The 22802-nt window shown below is 41.2% G+C and overlaps 1 protein-coding gene across 1 annotated transcript; it reads right to left on the bottom strand.

The window, feature by feature from the left end:
• Positions 1–4514: 4514 nt before the first annotated feature.
• Positions 4515–18193, bottom strand: LOC111239249 (GTPase IMAP family member 8-like). The gene is made up of 4 exons (XM_022769086.1): positions 17407–18193; positions 17114–17358; positions 15132–16135; positions 4515–4580 (listed from the first exon to the last, which is right to left on the bottom strand). The coding sequence occupies exons 1-4, from the start codon at positions 18135–18137 to the stop codon at positions 4515–4517; spliced, it is 2046 nt and encodes a 681-aa protein (XP_022624807.1). The 5' UTR covers positions 18138–18193.
• Positions 18194–22802: the final 4609 nt, after the last annotated feature.

Below are 22802 nucleotides of genomic sequence, written 5' to 3'. Positions count from 1 at the left end.
TGCACGATTTCTCCATTGGCATTCACCAATGGCGATGTGAGGTAAAGTATCATTAGAGCTCTCTAAGTGGGTTCGTATTAGTGGAGAGAGGCGGCAGGATGGGCATGCCGCCTTAAACCAATTAGGGCCTAATGGATAGAACATTGAACTGTGATAACTTACAACGGTGCCATGTATGAAAAGAGTACTTGAGAGAGACTTAATAAAAACTTAAAGTGGGTCGCTAGTATGAAATACAAGCCTAGTAAAAGTCTTAGAAGTATATCAATAAGCAGAGGCGAAGTTAAGTGATAGGGAAGTTTGTAATAGACGAAGAGGGAAATTCCCAATAATTTAGGGAAAATCGGTAAAGAGTCGTAGGTTGCAGGGTTGCGTACAAGGCCAGACTTGAATGACGGAAGAACAGGCTAGTGCAGTTTTCACGGAAAGATATGTGCTGAAGGGACTTAGATAGAATAGATAAAATCAGGGCTTTCCAGCGAAATTGACAGTTGTGGTGTCTCGCAGTTTGGGTTATTTCCCAGGCTTGATGTGGTCCACTTTCTGTATATGAGATTCCATTATCTGCTGCCAGAAAAAAATGGAAAGATTACTACGCTTTACATTAGGGAAGTCTAGGTGTCTAGATGTTTAAGTGAGGTGGCACTGTATGGGAAAGGCATACTTTCAGCTCCCAGTAACTAGTCTAGTGGAGGAGTTTAAATGTATAAGGTTAGGACAGAGCTCCTGTTATCTGGAGTAACGATGTGGAAGTTAGTAAGGTGGTTCCAAACCCAATCAAGGGGAGAAAGTGGAATCCAAGAATAGCAGGCAGGAGGCGGAAGCAACGCTCAGGCATACAGGAGATTGTGGGTAATGTCCAAAATAGGCTGGGAGGCTTGGGGCTTGGCCCAAGCAAAACCGGTTGTGGAGTTGAGAGCAGGTCCCAAAGAGAAGAGAAAACTAGTGTGGAGCAAGCTTTGTAGGACAGGAGGAAATATTAAAGGGTGCAAAGGCAGTGGCCCAGGCCTAAGCAGGGGGACAGTGGGTTGAATTCGGAAGGTGAAGACAACAGAAAAGCTTAGCTGGAAAGAGCTGTGGAGTATGGAGGAAAGTAGCATTAGATTTTTGATAGGGGCAACATATGATGTATTGCCAACTCCCCAGAACCTAAACTTCTGGTAAATGGAGACCCACTATGTTCATTGCGTTCAGGGCACTGCAACTTTTAAAGCACATTTTGTCAGGCTGTAACGGTTAGTCTGTCACAAGGCGGGTATACGTGGCGACATAACCAGGTTTTAAAAAGCTTAGCTGCAGGAATTGAAGATTTGCGGAGGCAGGCAAATTTAGGAGGGTCTAAAATAAAAGAGAGTTGCAATCAAGTTTGTCAAGAGGGAGGAAAGTTATTAAGACAGCAAGAGAGGCAAGGGCAGCTTAGTAGAGGGTGCTTGTGATTGGAAATGCAGGGTAGATTTAGGAGGGAAAACTTGTTGTTCCCAGGGAAATAGCCAGTACAAAGCTATGTTCTGACATAGTCTTGTGTTCTAGGAGTATGAATGAGAGATATATTTCATAGAGCTGACTGTTCTGTGGGAGCTTCAGTTGTAGAAAGCATATGAAAGGAAAAAAAGCGTAGGTATGCTAGAGTTAGGAGCAGAAGCAGAGCAGCCAGGATGAAAATTAGGATTTGTCCAGTGGAAGTAGGATGTAGAGGATTTGTAGCAAGGTCTGTTTGTCTCTTTGCTGTGAGGGATTAGCGCGAGAAGTGGACAGAGTGTGAGGAAAATATTAAAGGACATGTCAGATGAGGCAGCAAGATCCAGTCAGTGGATTGTGCGATTGAGAAGAAATAAATGGCAGCTGGGGGCCCTAGCGAAGGGGAAGCACTTTAGGATAGACAGACTCTTAGTGAGAAGCAGGGAAGAAATCCAGGAAGGAGGAAAGTGTTTTTAAGTGCGGGGTGGGCCTGTGAGCCTCTTTTGAGCACCATTGTGGTTAGTCCATGTGAAGTTGGCCTGTATTGTTGTTTGTATTATTTGGAATTGGTTTGTAGTGTCTGTCCCGTTTAGGGTGAGTTTGTTTGTTTTCAGGTGAGTTGCATATGGGAGTTGTATTGTCTCTGGAGAGTGCGGGGCCAGTAGGGGAGGTAGCAGCACAGCCTAATCCGGCGGGGAGAGTTTAGCCCAACAAGGCATCTCTCCCTGACTCTACCTCCCTCATTCAAATTGACGCCACTTTGCCGTGGGGAAAAAAAAAATCCTAGTCCTACACCAACCAGAACTGTTATAGGGAGTTTTTGTTTAGCTGAACTATGCTAGTGTGTTTGATCCTAGTTGATGCATAGTGTTGTTTTGGAGTAGCATAAGCCAAGATAAAGAAAAGTAGTCTGGTGAGTGAGGAGCAAGCTGCATGGCTGGCATTAGGGAGTGAACTCTGGGGACAGCCAGTGGCATCACTGTCTAGCCTCCTGGAGGTTGTTCGTGGTGACCCACTAGACGGAACGCATCGCGTGAAGAGGGGAGGTTCCCACCTGATGACCACCAAAGACATGTTAGTTATCCACATGCTCATTGATTCTGTATATAGCTAAATCTACATAGTTTCATAGGACTTAGGATGTTAAGCTAGGGAGCTATTCACTGAGTCTGGTCCATTTTCTATAGCACACGTTTCTTGTGTTTAACTTAAATAAAATAATATTAATATTTCTAATATTAATATTTTCTTAATTTATGATAGCCGATAAATTGATAGACAACCGAAATCCAACATATTTGGTGTCCAGCTCATGAGGTAGAGCTCAGACCCAACACAACATCCCCCCGAAGAGCTGAACCCTGAACCCTCACAGACTTAGTGACGTCACCTGGTGAGTGTTTCAGTGTGAGAGGCTGAAGGACTCAACATGGTATAAAGAGGAATAGGACAGCACTTATATCACGTATCTTGATGCTAACAAAACATTTGTATTCAATTGTGGGTTTGGGACTTTTGATTTTACATTTTTATTCACTTCCTTCGCTTCCTGTTTGTAAACGAAAAAATAATGTTGGATCAGATCTGATCCAATCTGGATATTTGGAATTCATCACCACGTCATCGCAGGACAGACTCCACAGTTCAGGCTCTGACTCACAGTGACTCTGTTTATAATATAATTTACTGTCTTTACTTTTCTTCTAACGCTAATGTTAGCTCCTTTCATACTTGTTTGTTATCCGTTCTTCTTCTATCTTATTCCTTTTTCGTTTTATGGCCGTTATTTGCTGTTTTTTACGCTTCGCCCCTGATAACCATGGCAACTCCATGTTTATTGTCACAACGCTATGAACTTTGGGTTATTCCCTCAGGCAAAGTCTGGACAAATGCGGACTCACGGATAGTGTGAATGAAGGGCTCACAATGTCTGAAGGAGAGTCCTTATGTCCTCGATGGATTGACAGTAGGTCAGAACTAAACCTCAAAAACTTACCTGGAACGCGCCTCCAAGACTGTGAGTCTGTGAGGGTGGACCCTGGGATTGGGCCAGTGTCTTTTAGGTGTGGCAGCAATCATTTCAGGCAGTTGAGTCAGGGCAGCATTTCGTATTCAAGTGAGAGTACGAATAAAAGGGACGCAGATTCCAGGTCAAGGTTCAGACTGTTAAGTCTGTAAAATTTTGTGTGTGTGGTTCTGTAACAATAGAACACAACAGTACGACCTGATTAGCATCAAGAATAACAGCAGAGTAAACACAGCTACACATAAGTATCTACACAGATAACGGCTAGCATACAGTGCTACAGGCCTATAATGACTGTGACAAACTAGAAAGTAGCACTTTGCAAATACTGAATCAATATGTAAACTGCCTAACATAAATGACACTAATGTCACTAGTTAACAATTATCCATCTTAAACAGGAAACAACCTCATTGTAGAGAAAAACAGTAGAAAAACTAGCTAGCAGAATACAATTAAACACAATTCACATACTATCACAAGCTAGCTGCTAGCTCCGATTCACGTCATGTGAGAAACAACAATTAACTACGGAAAAAACGCACTTGCGGCTAAATAAACACTAACTGTCCGCAACATAGACACTTGAATTGGGACCACTGTGTCAAAGTCTACTCATACATTCAGAGGAGGCACTCCTCCACTTCTTAGAGGAACAATCCAGTCTATCTGCACATGAGCATGTGAGGTTTTGTAGGTATATGTTGGTAAGTGTGTCGGGAAGTTTGAACACACACTGTCACTTTAGTTTGGCTGCAGTCCAAAAATTTTTCACCTGAGCTTTCTATGTGTTATTTAATGACTGTTCTAGTCAGTTTGGTTAAAGCCTACTGGATTCTAATTTAATACCTCAAATTAAAAATCAGGTACTTAAGCTGCCTCTTACCTGGTTATTTTTAATGGATCACAGCAGTAAAAACAGACCTTACTGTTAAAATCTTGGCACAAGTTGTCACATTACAGTAAGCAAAAACTATGGATGCACACCCTAAAGAAATGTCCGTGGTCCAAGGCAGACACGACCTAACCGTCACCGCTTCAGCCAGTTGCTGGGATACGTCAGCGTCGCCGCCATGTTGGTCAGGGCAAGACTGCTCTGTAAACAAACAGGGTTAAACAGAAGAGTCGCAGTTTTTCTGGACGAAATGATCGATTGTGTTTATATTTCTCAACCGATTTCAATAAGTCATTTTTATATTCAAGGATTCATGATCTACGTGCAGTAAAAATAAAAGTTTGGTCTCTAGTTAATTAGAATCGTTATAGTTTAGGCTCTAATGGGTGCGTATATGTCTATGGCTGTCACCTGAACGTCTCACTGACCAATGCGTTCAGGAGCATACAGAGTGTTAAACATACAAAATAATTCCTCAGAAATGATCATACAGTTGAATCAACAACTACCTAAAACCATTTTTAATAAAAACTGAACATTATAATCTTCATTAAGGAGGATTTACTGAAGGACTGTTGTATTAGACTACATCAGTTTCAGCTAGATGTTCCTAATAAATTGACAACTGAGTGTATATACTGTAAGTAATTGTCAGTTGAATGCACAGACTGCAAAGTGCCTGACTCGAATTAATTAGTTGATTTCGGTGCTGTCCTCACCTGTGCACTGATACACCTGGCAGCCAAAAGATGCTATTTAATCTAACAGTTTTTATCATATTATTATTATCACCATATAACATTATTTTACCTCTCCCCTTAAAATGTAACTTAACACATTTACTCAAGAGACATTTTAACTGCTTTACTTTGTACTTTTATCAGAGAACAGTGTTTTTACTTCTACTGTAGTAAAATGTCTTTTCAGTAGCAGTAATTAGTGACCGTTGACGCCCTGACGTCAGTGTAGTGTCTCATCTTCTGTCTGGAGTTTCTGTTACTGGTTGTGTTTTTCTCCGTCTGAACACAGTAAATGTTGCTCTTTTCTTCATCACAGTGTCTAACTACCTGCTGTACATTTAAACTTACACTAGTTCTGCTCTAGCACCCAGAGCTCTCTGCTCCTTTTAGTGAATTTTACAAATTCAGCGGTTGTCTACATGCTATTCATTTCAGCTAGTTACTTTAGCTTAGCAGTTAGCGCTAGCTTCTCTCTCTCTCTCTCGGTGTGTCTTGAAACAACAGATGACCTTGTTCATCAAAGTGTGATGTTGTTACTTCAGTGTAGAGGATTATGGTGTGTATTACATCTGCAGTGATGTCTGCTGTCTTACCTTCGACACACAGCCCCATGCCATAAAACCGCCAGCTCCATTGAAACTGACTGGAAATGTGGACGCATCTTGGAGGGATTTCAAACAGCAATTCCTGCTGTATATCGCGGCTGTCGGAGTGGATCGACGAGCAGATGAGAGAAAAATAGCCATGCTGCTCACTGTCACCAGCACAGAAGCAATAGAAGTCTTCAATACGTTTGTGTTTGCTCAACCCGGTGACAAAGATAAGTTTGATGAGGTCTTAAAGAAATTTGACGAGCACTGCCTGTCAAAGAAAAATTAAACGTACGAGAGGTACGTCTTTCGCTAACGCTTACAGCAACAGGGTGAGTCATTTGATAATTTTCTCACCAACCTCAAGATTAAAGCTCAGTCCTGTAACTTTGATAATCTCAGAGACTATGATAAGAGATCAGATAGTGTTTGGAACTAATGAGAAGAAGCTCCGAGAGAAATTAAGAGAAACAGAACTCACGTTGGACAGTGCTATAAAAATATGTCAAGCCAGTGAGCTAGCACGACAACATGTTCTGACATTCAAAGAGCCTGCTCACAGAGCCGCGTACCAAGAAGCAGAGGCAGTGCACACCTTATCACTGAAAGGAAAGCCACTGAGCAAATTTAAAAACAGTGACAGCAAGATTAATACAAATGATACAAAGATGTTCACTTGCAAGAGATGTGGTGAAAAACACAGACCAAGACAATGTCCTGCCTACGGCAAAATATGTGCAAAATGTAAGGGACAAAACCATTATGCCAGAATGTGTCACTATAAAAAGAAAGGGCAGGGTGTACACACAGTACAGGAAGACACTGATGACAGTGATGATTTGAGTGAAATGTTTTTCATCAAAATGGTGTCACATGATGAAGATGACAGCACACAGTCTTCAAAAATAAACAATACAGGCCAGGCTGTAAATACAGTAACAGATGACAAATGGACTGCTCCACTGTTAGTCAATGGGACAATTGTAACATTTAAAATTGACACAGGAGCAAAAGCTAACTTGATCAATGAGAGTGATTTCAAAGCACTGACTGAAAAGCCTAGAAGATTCACAGAAAAAGTCACACCTCTGAAGGCTTATAATAATCAGTCAATAAAAACAATAGGTGGATGCAGACTTAAAGTGACAGTGAAAGGCAAACAGCATAACCTGTTGTTCACCATTGTGCCTAATGGACATGAGTCACTCCTAGGAGACAAAGCATCTGAGGCCTTAGGACTAGTGAAGAGGATCTATCAGATAAACACTGACAAACAAGGCAAAAGACTGGACCACCAACGGTGTGAGGGAAGTACAGACATAGTCAATAAATTTCCTTCTGTCTTCAAAGGACATGGGACATTACCTTACACTTACAAAATTCAGCTCAAGGATGATGCCAAGCCTGTAGTGCATGCTCCTAGAAGAGTACCAGCACCACTCAGAGCTGGCTTGAAAAAAGAGCTTGAAAGAATGACTCAAATGGGCGTCATTGAACGAGTGGAAGAGCCCACAGACTGGGTGAACTCGATCACATACGTCAAGAAGAAGAGTACAGGTGCTTTAAGAGTCTGCCTTGATCCCAAAGATTTAAATGAAAATATTAAAGGAGAGCATTATCAAATCCAAAAACGAGAGGAGATAATGAGTGAAATGGCTGGTGCAAAGCTTTTCAGCAAACTAGATGCTTCACATGGGTTTTGGCAGCTGCGGCTAGACCCAGAAAGCAGCAGGTACACTACCTTCAACACACCATTTGGGCGTTACTGTTTCTTGAGGCTCCCGTTTGGCATCAAATCAGCACCAGAGATCTTCCACAGAGCAATGGAGTCCATCATAGAAGGTTTGGAAGGCACCAGCGTCTACATTGATGACTTGGTTGTCTGGGGAAAACACCCCAGCAACATGATGAAAGGCTGGAGAAACTCTTACAGAGAGTTAAAAAGTATGGACTAAAACTGAACAGGGAAAAGTGCCTGTTTGGGGTCACAGAGATGACTTTCTTGGGAGGCAAGCTCACGAGTGAAGGAGTGGAACCTGACAAGTCGAAAGGGCAAGCCATATTGGACATGCCCGCCCCCACTGACAAAAAAGGAGTACTTCCTGGGTAAGTTCATTCCTAATCTTACCTCCAAAACAGCATGTCTCAGGGAGTTGCTACAGCACAACACAGTGTTTGAGTGGACTGCTCGACATGAGAAAGAGTGGAAAAAAATAAAGGAAAATGTAACTACAGAGCCAGTCCTCACATTCCAGCAAAAACAAAGATGCCTCAAAAGATGGCTTGGGAGTTGTGCTGCTCCAAATGAACGGAGACAAATGGCAGCCTGTGGCGTATGCGTCCAGATCAATGACAGAGACCGAGCAACGCTATGCGCAAATAGAAAAAGAGACTTTGGGCTTAGTGTTTGGATGCGGAAAGTTTCACAGGTATACGTATGGATTGCCAACCTTTACAGCAGAGACTGACCAAAAACCACTCATATCTATCAGAAAAAAGAACCTCAATGACATGTCACCCAAAATACAACGTATGATGATGGCGTTACAGCGTTATGACTTTGAGCTAATTTACACGCCAGGGAAATACAACGTGCTGGCAGATGCTTTATCACCAGCACCAGCACCAAGCAGTGACATGCCGGTCAGCTCTACAACTGATGATGCTGAAACACAAATCAACATGGTGAACGCTTCACTCCCAGCATCAGATGTCATGTTGCAGAAAATTGTACAGGAGACTGCCAAAGATCCTCTGCTGCAGAAAGTGTCCCACCATATCCGAAATGGTTGGTCAAAAGGAGTCTGCCCGCAGTTCGTGCAGATTTGTGTATGGCTAATGGTCTGGTGCTGAGACAAGACAGGTGTGGTGATCATGGACTCATGGTTTTATTTTGAAAGACTGTTGCCGGAGTTTCCTTTCCTGTTTGTGCTGTGTGTTTGGCTGTTTACTTTTCCCCAGAGGCTGCTCCCCTTCCCCGCCCGTGACGCTGAGGCTGATTGCACTCACCTGCTGCCAATCAGCATCTCCAGGCCTATAAGACCGCTGCAGACTTCAGCCTCAGTGCCAGAGTATTATCGCCTCAACGCAGTGGTACACGGCTCCAGAGAAATAAGTATTTTGAAAGACTGTTCGCTTTACTACCGTGTTCCTTATCCTCCTGTTTGCCTGCCTTTTCCAGTGTCTCCCTCCGTGCCTCACACCAGCCTCCAGATCAGCACTCTCCACCACAACTTTTGGTTCATCCCTGAACTCCGGTTTTCCTTCGTTCCTGTTTTATTATTTACAATAAACCCTGTTAAACTGTTTCCCTGTCTGGCTGCTTTTGGGTTCACTTCCTCCGTGCCGTCACAACAGGATTGTCATCCCATATTCCATGTGCCAGGACATGCTTCAGCGTATCCATGAGGGACATCTTGGCATGGAGAAATGTAAAAGGAGAGCGAGAGAAGCAGTTTATTGGCCAGGCATCAACAAAGATATTGAGGAGATGATACAGAAATGCGAAACATGTCTCAAACATCACTACAAACAAACAAAAGAGCCGATGCTAATAGCAGACCTACCCACTGCACCGTGGCAAAAAGTGGGCACTGATTTATTTCATCTGCACGGCAAGGACTATCTTCTGGTGATTGACTATTATTCTAACTATCCAGAAGTTGCACAGCTTTTCAGTACATCAGCACAGTCTGTCATCACACACATGAAAGGGTTTTTCGCCAGACATGGAATCCCACAATGTGTCGTCAGTGACAACGGTCCTCAATATGACTGTGGTGAATTCAGCGAGTTTGCAAAGCAATATGGATTTCAACAGATCACCTCTAGTCCCTTATATCCGCAGGCAAATGGACAGGCTGAAAAAGGGGTCCAAATTGTCAAGAGACTGTTAAAAAAGGCAAGTGACAGTAAACCTGACCCATACCTAGCTTTGCTAAGCTACAGAGCTGCATCTTTGGAGTGTGGAGCATCACCTGCTGAGCTACTCATGCATCGCAAGCTGCGCACCACACTTCCACACATTCCAAAGGACAATGATGACAAAAACAACAACAAGCTGACTGACAAACGGATGAGACTCAAGCACAGACAGAAAATGAACTACGACAAAACAGTGAGGTGTCTGGAACCTCTTCAGGAAAAGGATGTTGTAAGGATTGAGGGTCTGGATTTCTGGGCCAGAAAAGCAACAGTTCTCAGTGAAGTAGGACCTAGATCATTTGTCATCAAGACAGAGAATGGACAAGTGTTAAGGAGAAACTGGAGGAGTCTGTTGAAGACTGAGGACACTGAGAATCATACCGAAGAGACTGAATCAGAACAACAAGATGAGGCTGTACAGGATGTGCAACACAGTGAGCTTCCTTCACCTTCCCCAATGACTGAGACACTGAGGAGGTCTACCAGACCTAGGAAACCTCCTGAGAGACTCATAGAACAAGGATAAACTGTTACAACTAACTGTTTGAAAAAAATAAATAAATAAAGGCTTTGTAACACTTGAACACAATGTGATGTGTCATAATTGTTATTGACTTTCAGTTTTGTTAGATGTGATAAGCTATAATGTGTCACTTGATTAATAGTTGAGACTCATTTGGTTTGGTCAGGGAGATTTATGTTATTGTGAAGTTAAAGAAAAGAAAAAAAAATAGAGAATGTATTAAAAGACTATCTTGTTTACACTTTATTAATACACTTTGCTTACAGAGACAAAGCTAAGGCTAAATAATTATATTTTGTTGCACTATTTGTGACATTTTGAATGTTAGTCAAGACTGTTGAGATTTTCAGAATGACCGTACTTTAAAGAGTCGTGGTTAATGTTATACCCACCTGTTTGGAAAGGGGATGTAATGATAAGTGCTAACAAAGGTACTAGCCATAAGTGGCAGTATAGCCTCACTTTTCGTAAAAGACCAACATTATATGTTATTCATCTGTATAACAATTAGTTGCGATCTCGGCATCAAACTGCATCTCTTTACTCTCACGAGCTGTCTCCAGACAGATTTACTCGTGTTTTGCTCTTTTCTTTGCCGTTGAACATGGTTTCTTGTCAGGAGCGGTCCAGTGATGCAGATAAAGTTGGATGGGTTGAATGAATTAATGCACTGCTCACAGGTCTTACAATGAAATAAAGTTTCATACATTTGGGTTCATTATAAACTGTGTCGGTCCTTCAAATGCATTTGTGTTCACTCTGCTCAAAGAATGTGGACACGTGATCCTGACCACCTCTGGATGCTGTCTGAGGGGTCAGATCTCAAATGCATCCACATTGAGTCATGGGTTCCCTCACACCTGAACTTAGAGCTGTCCACTGGTGATCGGATCACCCGAGACGGATGTTAATACCTGGTCTGAGCAGGGGCACTGATGCACCGTGAGACAAACACCTGCTCCAAAACCACGGTGAGGACCAGGCAGCAGCGCCGCAGCATTTAGTACCGAGCGGCCGGAGAGGAGCCACAGACCCGCAGAGCCACAGACAGAAAACAGTCCCGACACAACATTTAGAAGAAAGTTACACAAACAGTCATTTACTCCTCTGCTGCCCTCTGGAAAACTCTTGGTTCTGGATGCGCCAGGACGCAAGGCGATGACCTGTGTGTGGTGTGCGTAACGGACACCAACTCACTCTCTCTCTCTCTCTCTGAAAGTATCTCTCCATCTGTCCATCCATCCACGGGTTGGTGAGAGTATCGTCCCCTCAGATAGTGACTCAAACGGTTTTCTCTCTCTCCTCCTCTTTCTGGAGCATCGAGACATCCCAGCGTGTCGGGAACAGGGCGGAGGAGAGAGGGAGAGAGAGAGAGAGAGAGGGAGGATGACCCTTGAAAAGATGAGAGAGCATCAGAGATTTTACCTCTTAAGGTTTAGAAAGCATTAGTCAGTTTATCTTTTCATCACAGCTGGAGCACAGTGAACCAAAGCCCGCACCTTCCCTCACAACAATCAAACATTAAAATTTAAGATCACATTTTGCGCTTTAGAGGAAACATGACATCATCATGATGTCACTGAGATATTTCTGTTCATGTGACAATGTTACAATAATCACTCAACAATTCTAATCATTACATTAGTTTTAAAATAAAAGGCTTTACACATGAAGCATAAACAGAAGAGAGCATTGTACGTTATTTATAAGACCTTACTGCAAAACCTGCCTCATCACCTCTGCTCTGTGGTTTCATTAAAATCCAGCACTTACATTGTCAGTTCACAGCACATTTTAATTTTAGCTGTGTCTCTTGTTCACACTGAACCTGGAAAAACTGGATTCAAACACTTTGCTGCATGAAACATTTTCTTATTTCACTGGAACATTTTAAAAGGTTTTACTTTTGTATTTAATCATATTTGCACACACTTTCTTAAATGTGAAAATGTAAAATGTCTGAATTATTATCATGAATTTACATCTAAAAGCACAAAAACTTCAAAACAGCTCAGTTCAATTCAATCCAAAACTACAACAGAGCTCAGAAAATGATGAATGCATAGTCTGCATTGCTGCAATCACACTACAACGTCCTCAAGGAGTATCTTATCTCTTTCAGAGAGGAGACCCAGACCAGGAATTCAAAATTCAATTGTACAGTGTACAACCTATTTTTATTCAAATCTTAACAATGAGGAAATTGTATTATTACAAAACATAGCAGCAAAAAAGTAAAAGAATAAAAAAAATGGGACTCTGTCAAATCCCTCCCTACACCACAGGTAACCTCCCTCTAGCCCGAGCATGAAACTCAAAGACAAAGCAAACAGAGAGCTGAGCCCCGACACCTTCAACAAAGGCAAAGTACCAGAGGAGAGTCTCCCTTCTTCTACAGTAGTGGAACCTCAGACAGAGTTCCTGTTTTAATGCTTTAGATTTTAGTTTATTTGATTACTCCCCTTACATTCTCTGTGTCCAAATGATGTCTGACTCTCGAGGGGTTAAGAGGAGTTGAACAGGTGAGTGTAAGGTAAGTATAGGGTAAGGTAACTATACTAAGTGGTTCCAACACGGTGCATGATCTGTACAACTCTGCCTTACTCAGAGGTAGGTATATCAAACAGCTCCAAAACATCCGTCAGGAAGTCAGATACACAAATTACATTAGGATGTATAGCATTCACACATAACTCAAAGGATATAAACAATATCTCACCTTAAACAAATCTGCATTAAAAAACCTTACTGATGTGGCAACATGGTCTGAAACAAAGGATGTGAACAGAACACACCCACCTGTATATAACCTCCCCTCCTCTGAACTCCTGTGCTCTTTAACCTGAGTATAATTATAGTTCTCTGATAAATGCAATGAAGTAAAAAAACTAGGATGTTTTTGTACGACACAGACAAACTGGTAAAACTTAAGTAATACCTACATATTGTACTGAACTACAGCCCTGAGTACACAGGTGTATGCAGAGGTTTCTCCACCGCTGCTGACCCTCTGTGCGTGGTCAACCAGTGTCTTTCTGAAGTCCATGAGCCTCCTTTGTTTCCCCTTTATTTAGGGAAAGCTTCTTGGTCCACCTCCTCTCTGTCAGCTGTTTCATCATCGTGGCTGATGAGGCCTGCCACTGTTGGTGGTGACGGAGGTGCAGCTGCTGATCTGGACTGACTGCAGCCTCCCAGTGAGGGAACCCAGGACCCAGAGGGAGATGTTTGGGCCAAGCTTGATGGTTTCACAATCAGGTGTTTGCTCGTTGACTTGTTTGAAGCCTGTCAAGTCAATGAATAGCGTCCTGACACAAGTGTCCTTATTCTCCAGGTGAGACGGGGCTGAGTGAAGGACAGATGTCGGAGGCGTCTTCAGTCGAGTGGTTGGGGAGGTAAGGAAACTGTAGGGGGTCAAGTGTGATGGGACTGCTGGACTTAATGTTCTGCAAGACCAGTCTCTCAAAGCACTTCATGATGATTCTCCGGAGCTGTTATCATCCAGACAGCTGCTTTCTGAGGGTTAACCCTTTACAGGGTCTTCCTCACACTGTCTGCAGTCACATACAGAACCTGGTCATCTGGAGGAAGGAAGGTTCATCAGCTGAACATTATTTAACCTTTCAAAGCGTGCGTAGAAGTTGTCACCACATCTGGAGGGGAGGTCACAAACCTGTGGTGGGGGCTTGTCGTCTATAATGACCTGGATGCTCTTCTACTAGACTGTGTCTCTGCTCTCAACAAAGTGGCAACTGATTCTCTGTAAAATTATTCTGTTTTTGCTCATCTGATGTAACGTGATGTGATTCCTCCAGATCTGGACGCAGCAGCTCGGACCCTCAGCAACGTCCAAACTTCTGCTCTTTGTAAATATGCAAGTAAGTGTGTATGTGAACCATTAAACTAAACGCTGTCTTTTCTACTATCCTACAGCAGACTGCAGCAACACCTGAATGATGATAACTGTATAAGTTTAACTCTCAATGCTTGGAGAGAGTAAAAATAAAAATGCAGTGGCTCATGCTCATGCAATGCAGCAGGATCCCTGCTTCTCTGGGGCCAGAAGTTTCTCTTTCAGTTCATTCATTTCTCTTTCATGTTTCTTCTGCAGGTCCTCCAGCTCTTCACCGTCACCGTCTTCATCTGCGGTTGTGATTTGTCGTTTCAACTCTTTTATCTCTTCTTCGTGTTTCTTCTGCAGCTCGTCCATTTTTTCTTTCTCATTTCTTTTATTTTCTTCCACAAGTTTCTGTTTGAATTTATTCAGTTTCTGCTCATGTTCTTTCTGTAGTTCGTCCACTTCTTCCTTCTGCTTTTGATGCTGTTGGTTCATAAATATCAGTCTCCACTCACTGATTTCTTGGTCATGTTCGATGGACAGCTTGTGCCTTCTTGTCTTCTTCTCTTCTTTACTTTGGCTCTGAAGTTCTCTGTCCAAGGATTTCATTTCTTCTTTGTGTCTTTTCTTGAATTCGTCCAGTTGTTCCTTCTCTTGTCTCCTGTTTTCGATTGAAAGCTCTTTCATAAGGTTCTCCATCTCTTTTCTGTGTGTTTTCTGCATTGAACTTATTTTTCTCCTGTTTTCTTTCTTTCGGGTCAGAAGAAGCAGAATTAAGTCGGTCATCTCTTGTTTGTGTTTGTCCTGCAGTTTGTCCATGACTTGTTTCAGAGTCTTTTCTTTGTGTTCTGAGAGATCCATTAAGTTTTTATATTCCTCCTGTTTCTCCTGCATGTGTTTCTCATGTTGTTGCTTCAGATCCATCACTTCCTTCATGTGTTTGTCTATCAGAGCTGCAAAGTCCTCCTCCGTTTTCTCTCTGAAGTCATTGAATTCTTCAGCTTGTTTTCTGGCCTCCTCCTCATACTTCTTCTTCATTTTCTCTATTTCTGTTTTATATTTTCTGTCTATCTCTTTAAGTTTCTCTTCCTGCTCTCTTCTCATTCTGTCCTCTTCTTCTCTTTTGTTTTCAGATTTCACTCTCTTTCGCTCATATTCTTCTTCTTGTTTTTCCCAGCACTCATTTTGTTCCTTCTCCCAGTCCTCCTGTTGTGTTTTCATCACCTCTTTAGTCTCCTTCAGCTTTCTGTCAAAGATTTCCTTTGATTCTGATTCTGATTTTATTTTGCTCTTCAGGTCTTTAATTTTTTGTTCCCACTCCTGTCGTTGAGTTTCTTCCTGTTGTTTCTTCTTCCTGTCTTCTTCTTCTCTCTTCTCCTGTTCTTTCTGTGTCTGCTCACGCTCCTTCTTTATCTTCTCCTCCATTTCCTTGAGTTGTTTTTCTCTCAGTTTTCTCTCTTGTTCAGTTTCTGCTCTCTCTTCTTCCATTCTTCTTTTCATGGTTTTCTTTTCTTCCTCATGTTTTCTTTCTAGTTTCCCCTTTTCCTTCTTCATCTCTTCTTCCTTCAGCATGGTGTCGATCTTGTTTATCAGCTCTCTGACTTGTGTATGATTGTGTTTATCATAGTTGTTAAACACATGGCATCTTCCTCCACAGTCAGAGATCAGCTTCTTAAAGGAATCATCGCAGTTGTTGATGTATTCTTCAATCGACAGCTCCTCTTGTTCCAGTGTATCTCCTCTTGTGAACAGAATGATGGTGAACTCTCCAGAATTCTTCCCAAAGACTTCCTTGATGAGTTTCAGTGTCTCCTTCTCCTCTGGTGTGAGTCGTCCGATCTGTAACACCAACAGGAAGACATGTGGTCCTGGAGCCAGAAGACTGATGCACTTCACCATCTCCTCATTAACCTGTTCATGAGACAAACTATTGTCAAACAGACCAGGAGTGTCGACCACAACAACAGGACGACCGTCCACTTCACTCTGTGCTTTCTGACAATATTTGGTGACTGATGTTTGACATGATTCAGCTTTAAACTCTTTTCTTCCCAGAATGGTGTTTCCTGTAGCGCTCTTTCCATTACCAGTCTTTCCTATCAGCACGATCCTGAGACACTCTGGACTCTGGTTCTTATCATCACCTGTGAAATGTGAAGACCCGCAGTTACTTTATGTGCTGACAGTTTGAACTCTACATAGACTGCACGATACGGTGGGTTTGGAAAGTTTTATACAGCAAGAGAAAAAGATAATTTGGCCATTAATGGAGAGACAGAACTTCCTGATTGACAGTGTTACATAGTGTTGGAGTCTGTTTTATTTTGGTGTTTCCTGTTGATCCTGTAGGTGGATCACCTGATTAACACACACCTGTGCTGACTAGTGGGCTGAGTCTGTTTAGGCCGGCCCTTTGTTTCAGCTCTCTCTCTCTCTCCCTCCTGATGCAGCAGCACCTTTGTGGTGCAAGGTCTCTGTTTTCTTTTCAGTCTCACCATCTATTTCCAATAAACTTTAAAGTCGTAAACTTCATCCTGGTGTTGTGTCCATTATTATGTTCAGTGTTTGAAACAGCCATAACAACAGTCATGAAGAGAACCATTCTGAAGCTGTGCCTGATATTCCTACCCAGTGCTTCAGATGATCTGTTCCTGTGTGACTTTGTTATTTCCTGTTTTATTTTGAAATAATTTTCTTTGTGTTGCACATGTGTCTCATTACCTCCTCCCCTTGTGTGTATTTAATAATAATCAGTGTTTTTATCCCTTGTGTGTATTTAATGGACTAAATATTCCTTGCTGCCCTTGACTGGATTGGATTACCTGATTTGTACGGCTTTGTTCTGTTCTTCAGTTCTAACCTTTGACAGCCTCACCATCCAGTCAACCTTTGTGTTTCATTGTTTGAATAAATCTAAGAGCTGTCATCTGCTGATCTTGTTCTGCACTCAGGTCCTCCATCCTGTTTCGCTAAAAACACAGACACTATGGGCCCCATAGATTCAATGACCTGAGAAAAAACTTATTACATCAACTGCACTGATATATACATATATACACACTCAAACACACACGCACATATTTATATACATTTATTCAAAATCAAAATTTTATAATACTTACAACTGATTTTGCCTTTTGGTCTCCAGTTCTCAAGTTCAGTCTGCAGTGTGATGATGTGTTTCTCTTGTTTTATGATCTTCCCTATTTGTGCAAGTGCAAATGTCTCAGTTGTGTAGCTGGATGGTTTTTCTTTGTCAAGTCTCTTTTTTTCTAAACTATCCAACACCTCAGAGATCTGCTGCTTGTCCTTGATGTTGACAACAACAGATCTTCCTCCACAGCTCTGAAGCAGCTCCTGGATGTCTCTGCTCTTTCTTATAAAGTCAACAACAGCTGGAGCTGCAGGATCTGACTCCACAGTGAACAGAATCATGGTGAAGTCATTGACTGGAGAGCTGAATGAGTTCTGGATGGTCTCTAACTCTCCCTTGTCTTCATCAGTGAGGGGACCCACAGGTAGGACCAGGATGAAGGCATGGACGCCCTCAGGATCACAGAGGGAGATACACCTGAGTGATTCCTTCATCACTTCCTCCTGAGGTGTTCCATACAAGGCAGGAAGATCCACCAGGGAAACCTGATGTCCTCTCACCTCTCCCTGATGTTTAACACACTCTGATGAGCTGGAGACTGAATGAAGCTCTGTCTGACCTAAAATGGCCTCGGCTGCTGAAGTCTTCCCTGCTCCTCTCCTCCCACACAGAACCAGGTTTAAAGCTGGTTTCATGTGTTCAGGCTCTTCAGAGAAGGTGAGGAAGGTTTCTTTGTTTTCACGCACAATGTTCTCAATCTTCTCCATCAACAGTTGGTGTTTATCTTCAAACATGTTGTAGAGTCTTCCTCCACAGTCTTGAAGCAGCTGATTGACAGTGTGTTGTGTTCCTCTCTTCTCTGTCATGACGACCATCGAGTGTTTAAAAGCATCTGGACCAAACAGACTCAGGATGAACTTCAGTGTTCGTCTGTTCTCCTCAGTGAAATCAGAAGGTTTCACTAACAGCAGCAGAACATTTGGTCCAGGAGAACAAAGAGTCTCACACTTCTTCACCTCTTCTCTCACTGCTTCCACAGACAGACTGAACATGTCTGGAGCTTTCACCACTGTTAATGGTTTTCCTCTCCACTCTCCACTGATGACCTCATGTTGTTTTTGGAGAGAACTCAGATTCTTTAGGATAAAGTCACACAGCTTTGACTTTTTGTCGTCACTTTTTCCCACCAGAACAATCCTGAGTTCAGACACTGAAAGAAAACAGAGAAGAAATGTCACAAGTTGGAGTTAGTGTCAACAGGTGAGTGAACCTGAGTTCAGATACTAGGAAACTGCAGGTAGTTTGATCAAAACATGTCTGAAGCCTTCTTTACAGAGCCCTGGCATATGCTCTTGTCTTTTTACTGAAGGCACAGGAAAATGAGGCCACCACCACCTTCATCAGGCCTTCTACGGCCTCCACATGACACTGAAGAGGCGTGTCAATCAAGACAGCCCAACAACATCCAGAGCTTTTCTCCAACTTTCCACTCTTTACCTTTTAACTACCTCAATGATCTGTCCAGGGAAAATGAGTCAGGCTTCCTCCTCAAGTTCCCCAACTCTCCCTCTTTCACAGAGTATGTGTCTGTTGAATTCAGGAGTTCCTCACATTGGTGTTATCTGTGAAACTGGTTATAATACTAGAATACTCTACTCAGCTGAAGAATATGGTACTGAACATGCATAGTAATATGTGATAACATGAATTTTTTGAATGTGCATAATAAACACTCTTGCAGGTGGTGCAGATCTTTATTAATAATGCTTAACTGTCTTACACATTAGGACATAAAAAGACATTCACGTGTCAGTTTATTAGGAACATCTAGCTAAAACAAATGCTGTTTAATCCAACAGTGCTGCAGTAAATACTCAATTCTTGTAACTTGTTCAGATCTTGTTGAAACTATATCAGACAGGTGCTGATTCAAATGTATGATCATTTAGGAAGATATCATTTCAACTATATTATATTAAGATATACTGACAAGTGTTTCTATTATTTTCTCTACTCTGTTTATGCCATTGAGTGTAGGCGAAATAACACAAGTACATTTTGAATTAGAGGGCATTAGTTGCAGCGAGGTGTACCAAATAAACTGGTAACTGAGTGTATATATAGATTTTTTATGACTTACCTATTTTAATACTGTTAGATAAGCCTGTTGGTCCCCTATATCCTGTAATTATTGAATATGTACCCATGTTACCCTGCAGGCACACCTGAATTTATGTTCAGGAAACACTGACATGTCAGAAAGTCTGTCTGTGACACAGCAGGCGCTGTCTTTGTAAAAACAACAACTACTCCCACAGTAACAGAACAACCTGTTGACGCACACCGCCCTCTACTGGTCCACTAACAGATTTATTCAAGGGTTTGTATCAAGTCAACAAATATTTCAACTCTCACTCACTTCATCCAGAAGAACAGCTCATGTGTTAATTAGTTAATTAATTATGTGAAATTTGTAAAACCAACTTGATTTGAATTCAAAAGATGAAACTAACAGCCCATACAGAAATGTAATATATGACATACAGTATATGTCCCTATATAAAGAGTGATGTTGCCATATTCATCACCTATAAGAGGACATTTCATTATCACATATAAACATCCTCTGGATATATGAAGATATAAGTTCATAACATACATGAAATACTCAGAGTAAAAGTTGTATATATATTAAAAACATCTATATGATGAATTTTAACATGGTTCAACATGTTTCAACCATATTTGCTAATGATGTAAAAGTTTATTAGAAAACATATATATAAAAATTCTATACGTATGTACATATATTCCACATATGGAAACTCAGTATATGTACATGTATTACACTTGTGTATGGTAATATGTAAAATACCCTGGAGCCACACACACAAGAGAATAAAATACACAGACTGCACGTTTCTGTGAGGGAGCTGGGAGGCATCCCCCTCACTAAGGTGAAACACACACACACACTGACTTTGTAAAGTGGACCAAGCTTATACAGGAAGTTTGTTTTTTTTTTGACATGTTGTGCCTTTATTTAGGATCGTGGCTAACCACTCGCTCCGAGGTTTACTTCCGGGGGCGTTTGTTCGTGGAGTGCACATGAGACTGCAGCTACAGCTGAAGCCAGTCATATTGATTAGGCTGGACCAAATGGTTAGAGAGGAGAGAGGGGAGGAGGTAGAGGGTTTTGGTTTAGTATTTTTTTTAGTTTGTTAGTCTGACTAGTGCGGACTAGAGAGACCAATACATGATGAACTGATGAAGCCGCTTGGATAAGAGGCGAAACGTCTTCCACAGACAAATACAAGTCCAGTTGCCTTCGATTTAATTTAAGAGAGAGATTACTATGACCTGGACGAATGAGAACATTCACAGACAGATTTACTACCATTCAAAAACCCTACAGTCTCATAGTATTTAAAACCACTGTGCAGCATTCAGGCCTCTGATAAACCTTCAAACTCATGGATCTGTTCTCCAAACTTCCTGGATTAGACTTCATCATCTCACCTGTGTTAGACTAATGAAGTCTGAGTGGACTCACCAGGTGCTGCAGTATCCATGATGTCAATCAGAGATGGTTCATCCAGAGACCAGCTGCTGCTTTAAGACAAAAACTAAAGAAAGAACAAACGTAAAATAAGTTCATGTTATAACTATTATCTACTTGTATCTAACTGTCAGTTATATACATGTAGTGTATATATATGTACCGTTTCTCCTTTCTGTCTGAGTTAATGGTGCATTCGAGTGAATTTCAGTATCTGTCAGGATTTTGTGGGTGAACATCAAACTGTGATCAGACCTGAACAGACACTGCGCATGATGTTGATCAATCATCAGATATCAGTTATTCAGATCGGTGTCATTGATCGACTGTGACTTCTGAGGTTAAATTACAGTTAGTCTGTATTACCAAACTAACACAGTCTTCCCTGTTTATTTCCATGTCTCTAGTTTTTATTATTCTTGTTCTGAAACGTGAAATTAATTTTACATTTTCTCTGTTTAAATAATTTTATTGATTGCTATAGTTTCTGAAACAGTATTGTCTAAACACAAAATATATTTAGGTTAAGTTAATATTATTTAGGCTTTATTGTTAAATGATATTGTCAACATTATCTGCAGGCTCCCTCTAACATCTTCACTCTGTAAAAAATATTATCTTGATTTTTAGGTGAAATCTGATGTAGCACGTTTGAAAGGAAAATTAACTAGAAGGCATTTTTTAATTTTATAAGAAATTACAATAATAATAGCTAATTTAATTGTGTAATGTGTAGGATGAGAACATGTGAGTATTTCTCTTAATATAACATTAGTTCTGCTTTCAGCTGAAGTGAGACTGAGAAAAAGGAACTGAGTCAGTTCCATGTTTTAGAGACATGTTTGTTCAACCGCCCAAAGTCGGTATGCAAAACATTTACAACAGAAAGGTCACGTCCTCTGTATCTGAAGTTCTGATCTTAGGTGGTTACAGCGCTGTCAAACTTCCCCTCACAGGTTTCACTATGAACAATATTTTCTGTGCCTGTTCAAGAGACAAAGACATTTATTGCTGTAAACGTAATAAAACTGGACAACAGTTTATGTGACGACAGTTAATGTCACAACTCTCATCAAAGTCACATTAACTATAATGTTCATTCAGCTCTGAGGACTGTTACTTGTTTGTCTTTAGAGCATGCAGCAATGGAAATAACAAAAGTGAAAAGTTAAGAGGAAACCACAAGAACATTTTGTTTTTTAGCTAGATACATGTTGTCAAGACACGTTTTCAACCACACGGAGGAGAGTGGAAACATTGATCACACTCTGTATGTTTCATTATGTCTAAAAGCAGCAGTGTCTCGTACAAACTCAGAAACATGATGTTAAGACACATTTACAGTCTTACTTACAGAAGAGGATTAGAGCCACATGTGAATATTTCTATTTTTAAAGTCAGAATTCTGAGATTAAAGACAGAATTTTAAAAAAGGCCCTTAATCCTCTTCCGTACTTATTTGTCTTTCTACAAGACTTTGTTGAAAGTGATTCATATTAACTTTCAAAGTCTAAAAAAAGCTGAACGACAGTTCATGTAAGATTAATGAAAGTTCTTTGTTGAGGATATTTTGTCTCAGAAATCTCTGTCCGAGTCAGAGAAGCAACTTAAACAACATACTGTACATATATGAATTCTATAAGCCTTTATATGTATTTCTTATTAACTTTAAATCATTTTTTCTAAAGCTGGATACATGTTGTCAAGACTCGTTTTCAACCTCAGTGAGGAGAGTGGAAACATTGATCACTCCGTATGTTTCGTGCTGTGGGGAAGTTGTACAGTGTAAGATTCATTAGCTGAGCCAGAGCCTTTGAAGTTCGTTATATTTAAATCTGACTCGTCTTACAGCGACAAAACGAAGATAATTGGAAAAAAAAGCCTTTTCCATATTTTTGGTTTTCTCCTTCACCTCAGACATTTTCTCTGTCAACATATTTTGCAGCTAAATAAACTGTAAGAAATCTCAAAGCAGCTTCAGTGTCTCATGTACAAACACAAAAACCTGCCGTCAACACACGTTTACAGTCTAATTTATTTCTCTCTACAAGACTTTGTTAAGAGGGATTCATATCAACTGGCAAGTCTGAACAGATGCTTGAATACGACATTTCATGTGAGTTAAATGAAAGTTCTTCTCTGTTACATTTGCCAGTCA

This window comes from Seriola dumerili, unplaced genomic scaffold, assembly GCF_002260705.1.
Source record: "Seriola dumerili isolate Sdu_G_001 unplaced genomic scaffold, Sdu_1.0 BDQW01002177.1, whole genome shotgun sequence".
Lineage (NCBI taxonomy): Eukaryota > Metazoa > Chordata > Actinopteri > Carangiformes > Carangidae > Seriola > Seriola dumerili.
Note: the sequence above shows the minus strand (reverse complement) of the source record. Positions and strands in the feature narration are given on the sequence as shown.

Bases quoted from the DNA above. Each gene is read 5' to 3' on its own strand.
- LOC111239249 (XM_022769086.1), bottom strand. From the start codon at position 18,137: ATGTTCAGTCTGTCTGTGGAAGCAGTGAGAGAAGAGGTGAAGAAGTGT. The intron at 16,136-17,113 runs GTAAGTATTATA...CACATTTCACAG, and splicing joins ACCAAAAGGCAAAATCAGTT to GTGATGATAAGAACCAGAGT. The intron at 4,581-15,131 runs GTGAAATCTGAA...GTTTGTTTACAG, and splicing joins AAGAATATGAGCGAAAGAGA to AGCAGTCTTGCCCTGACCAA.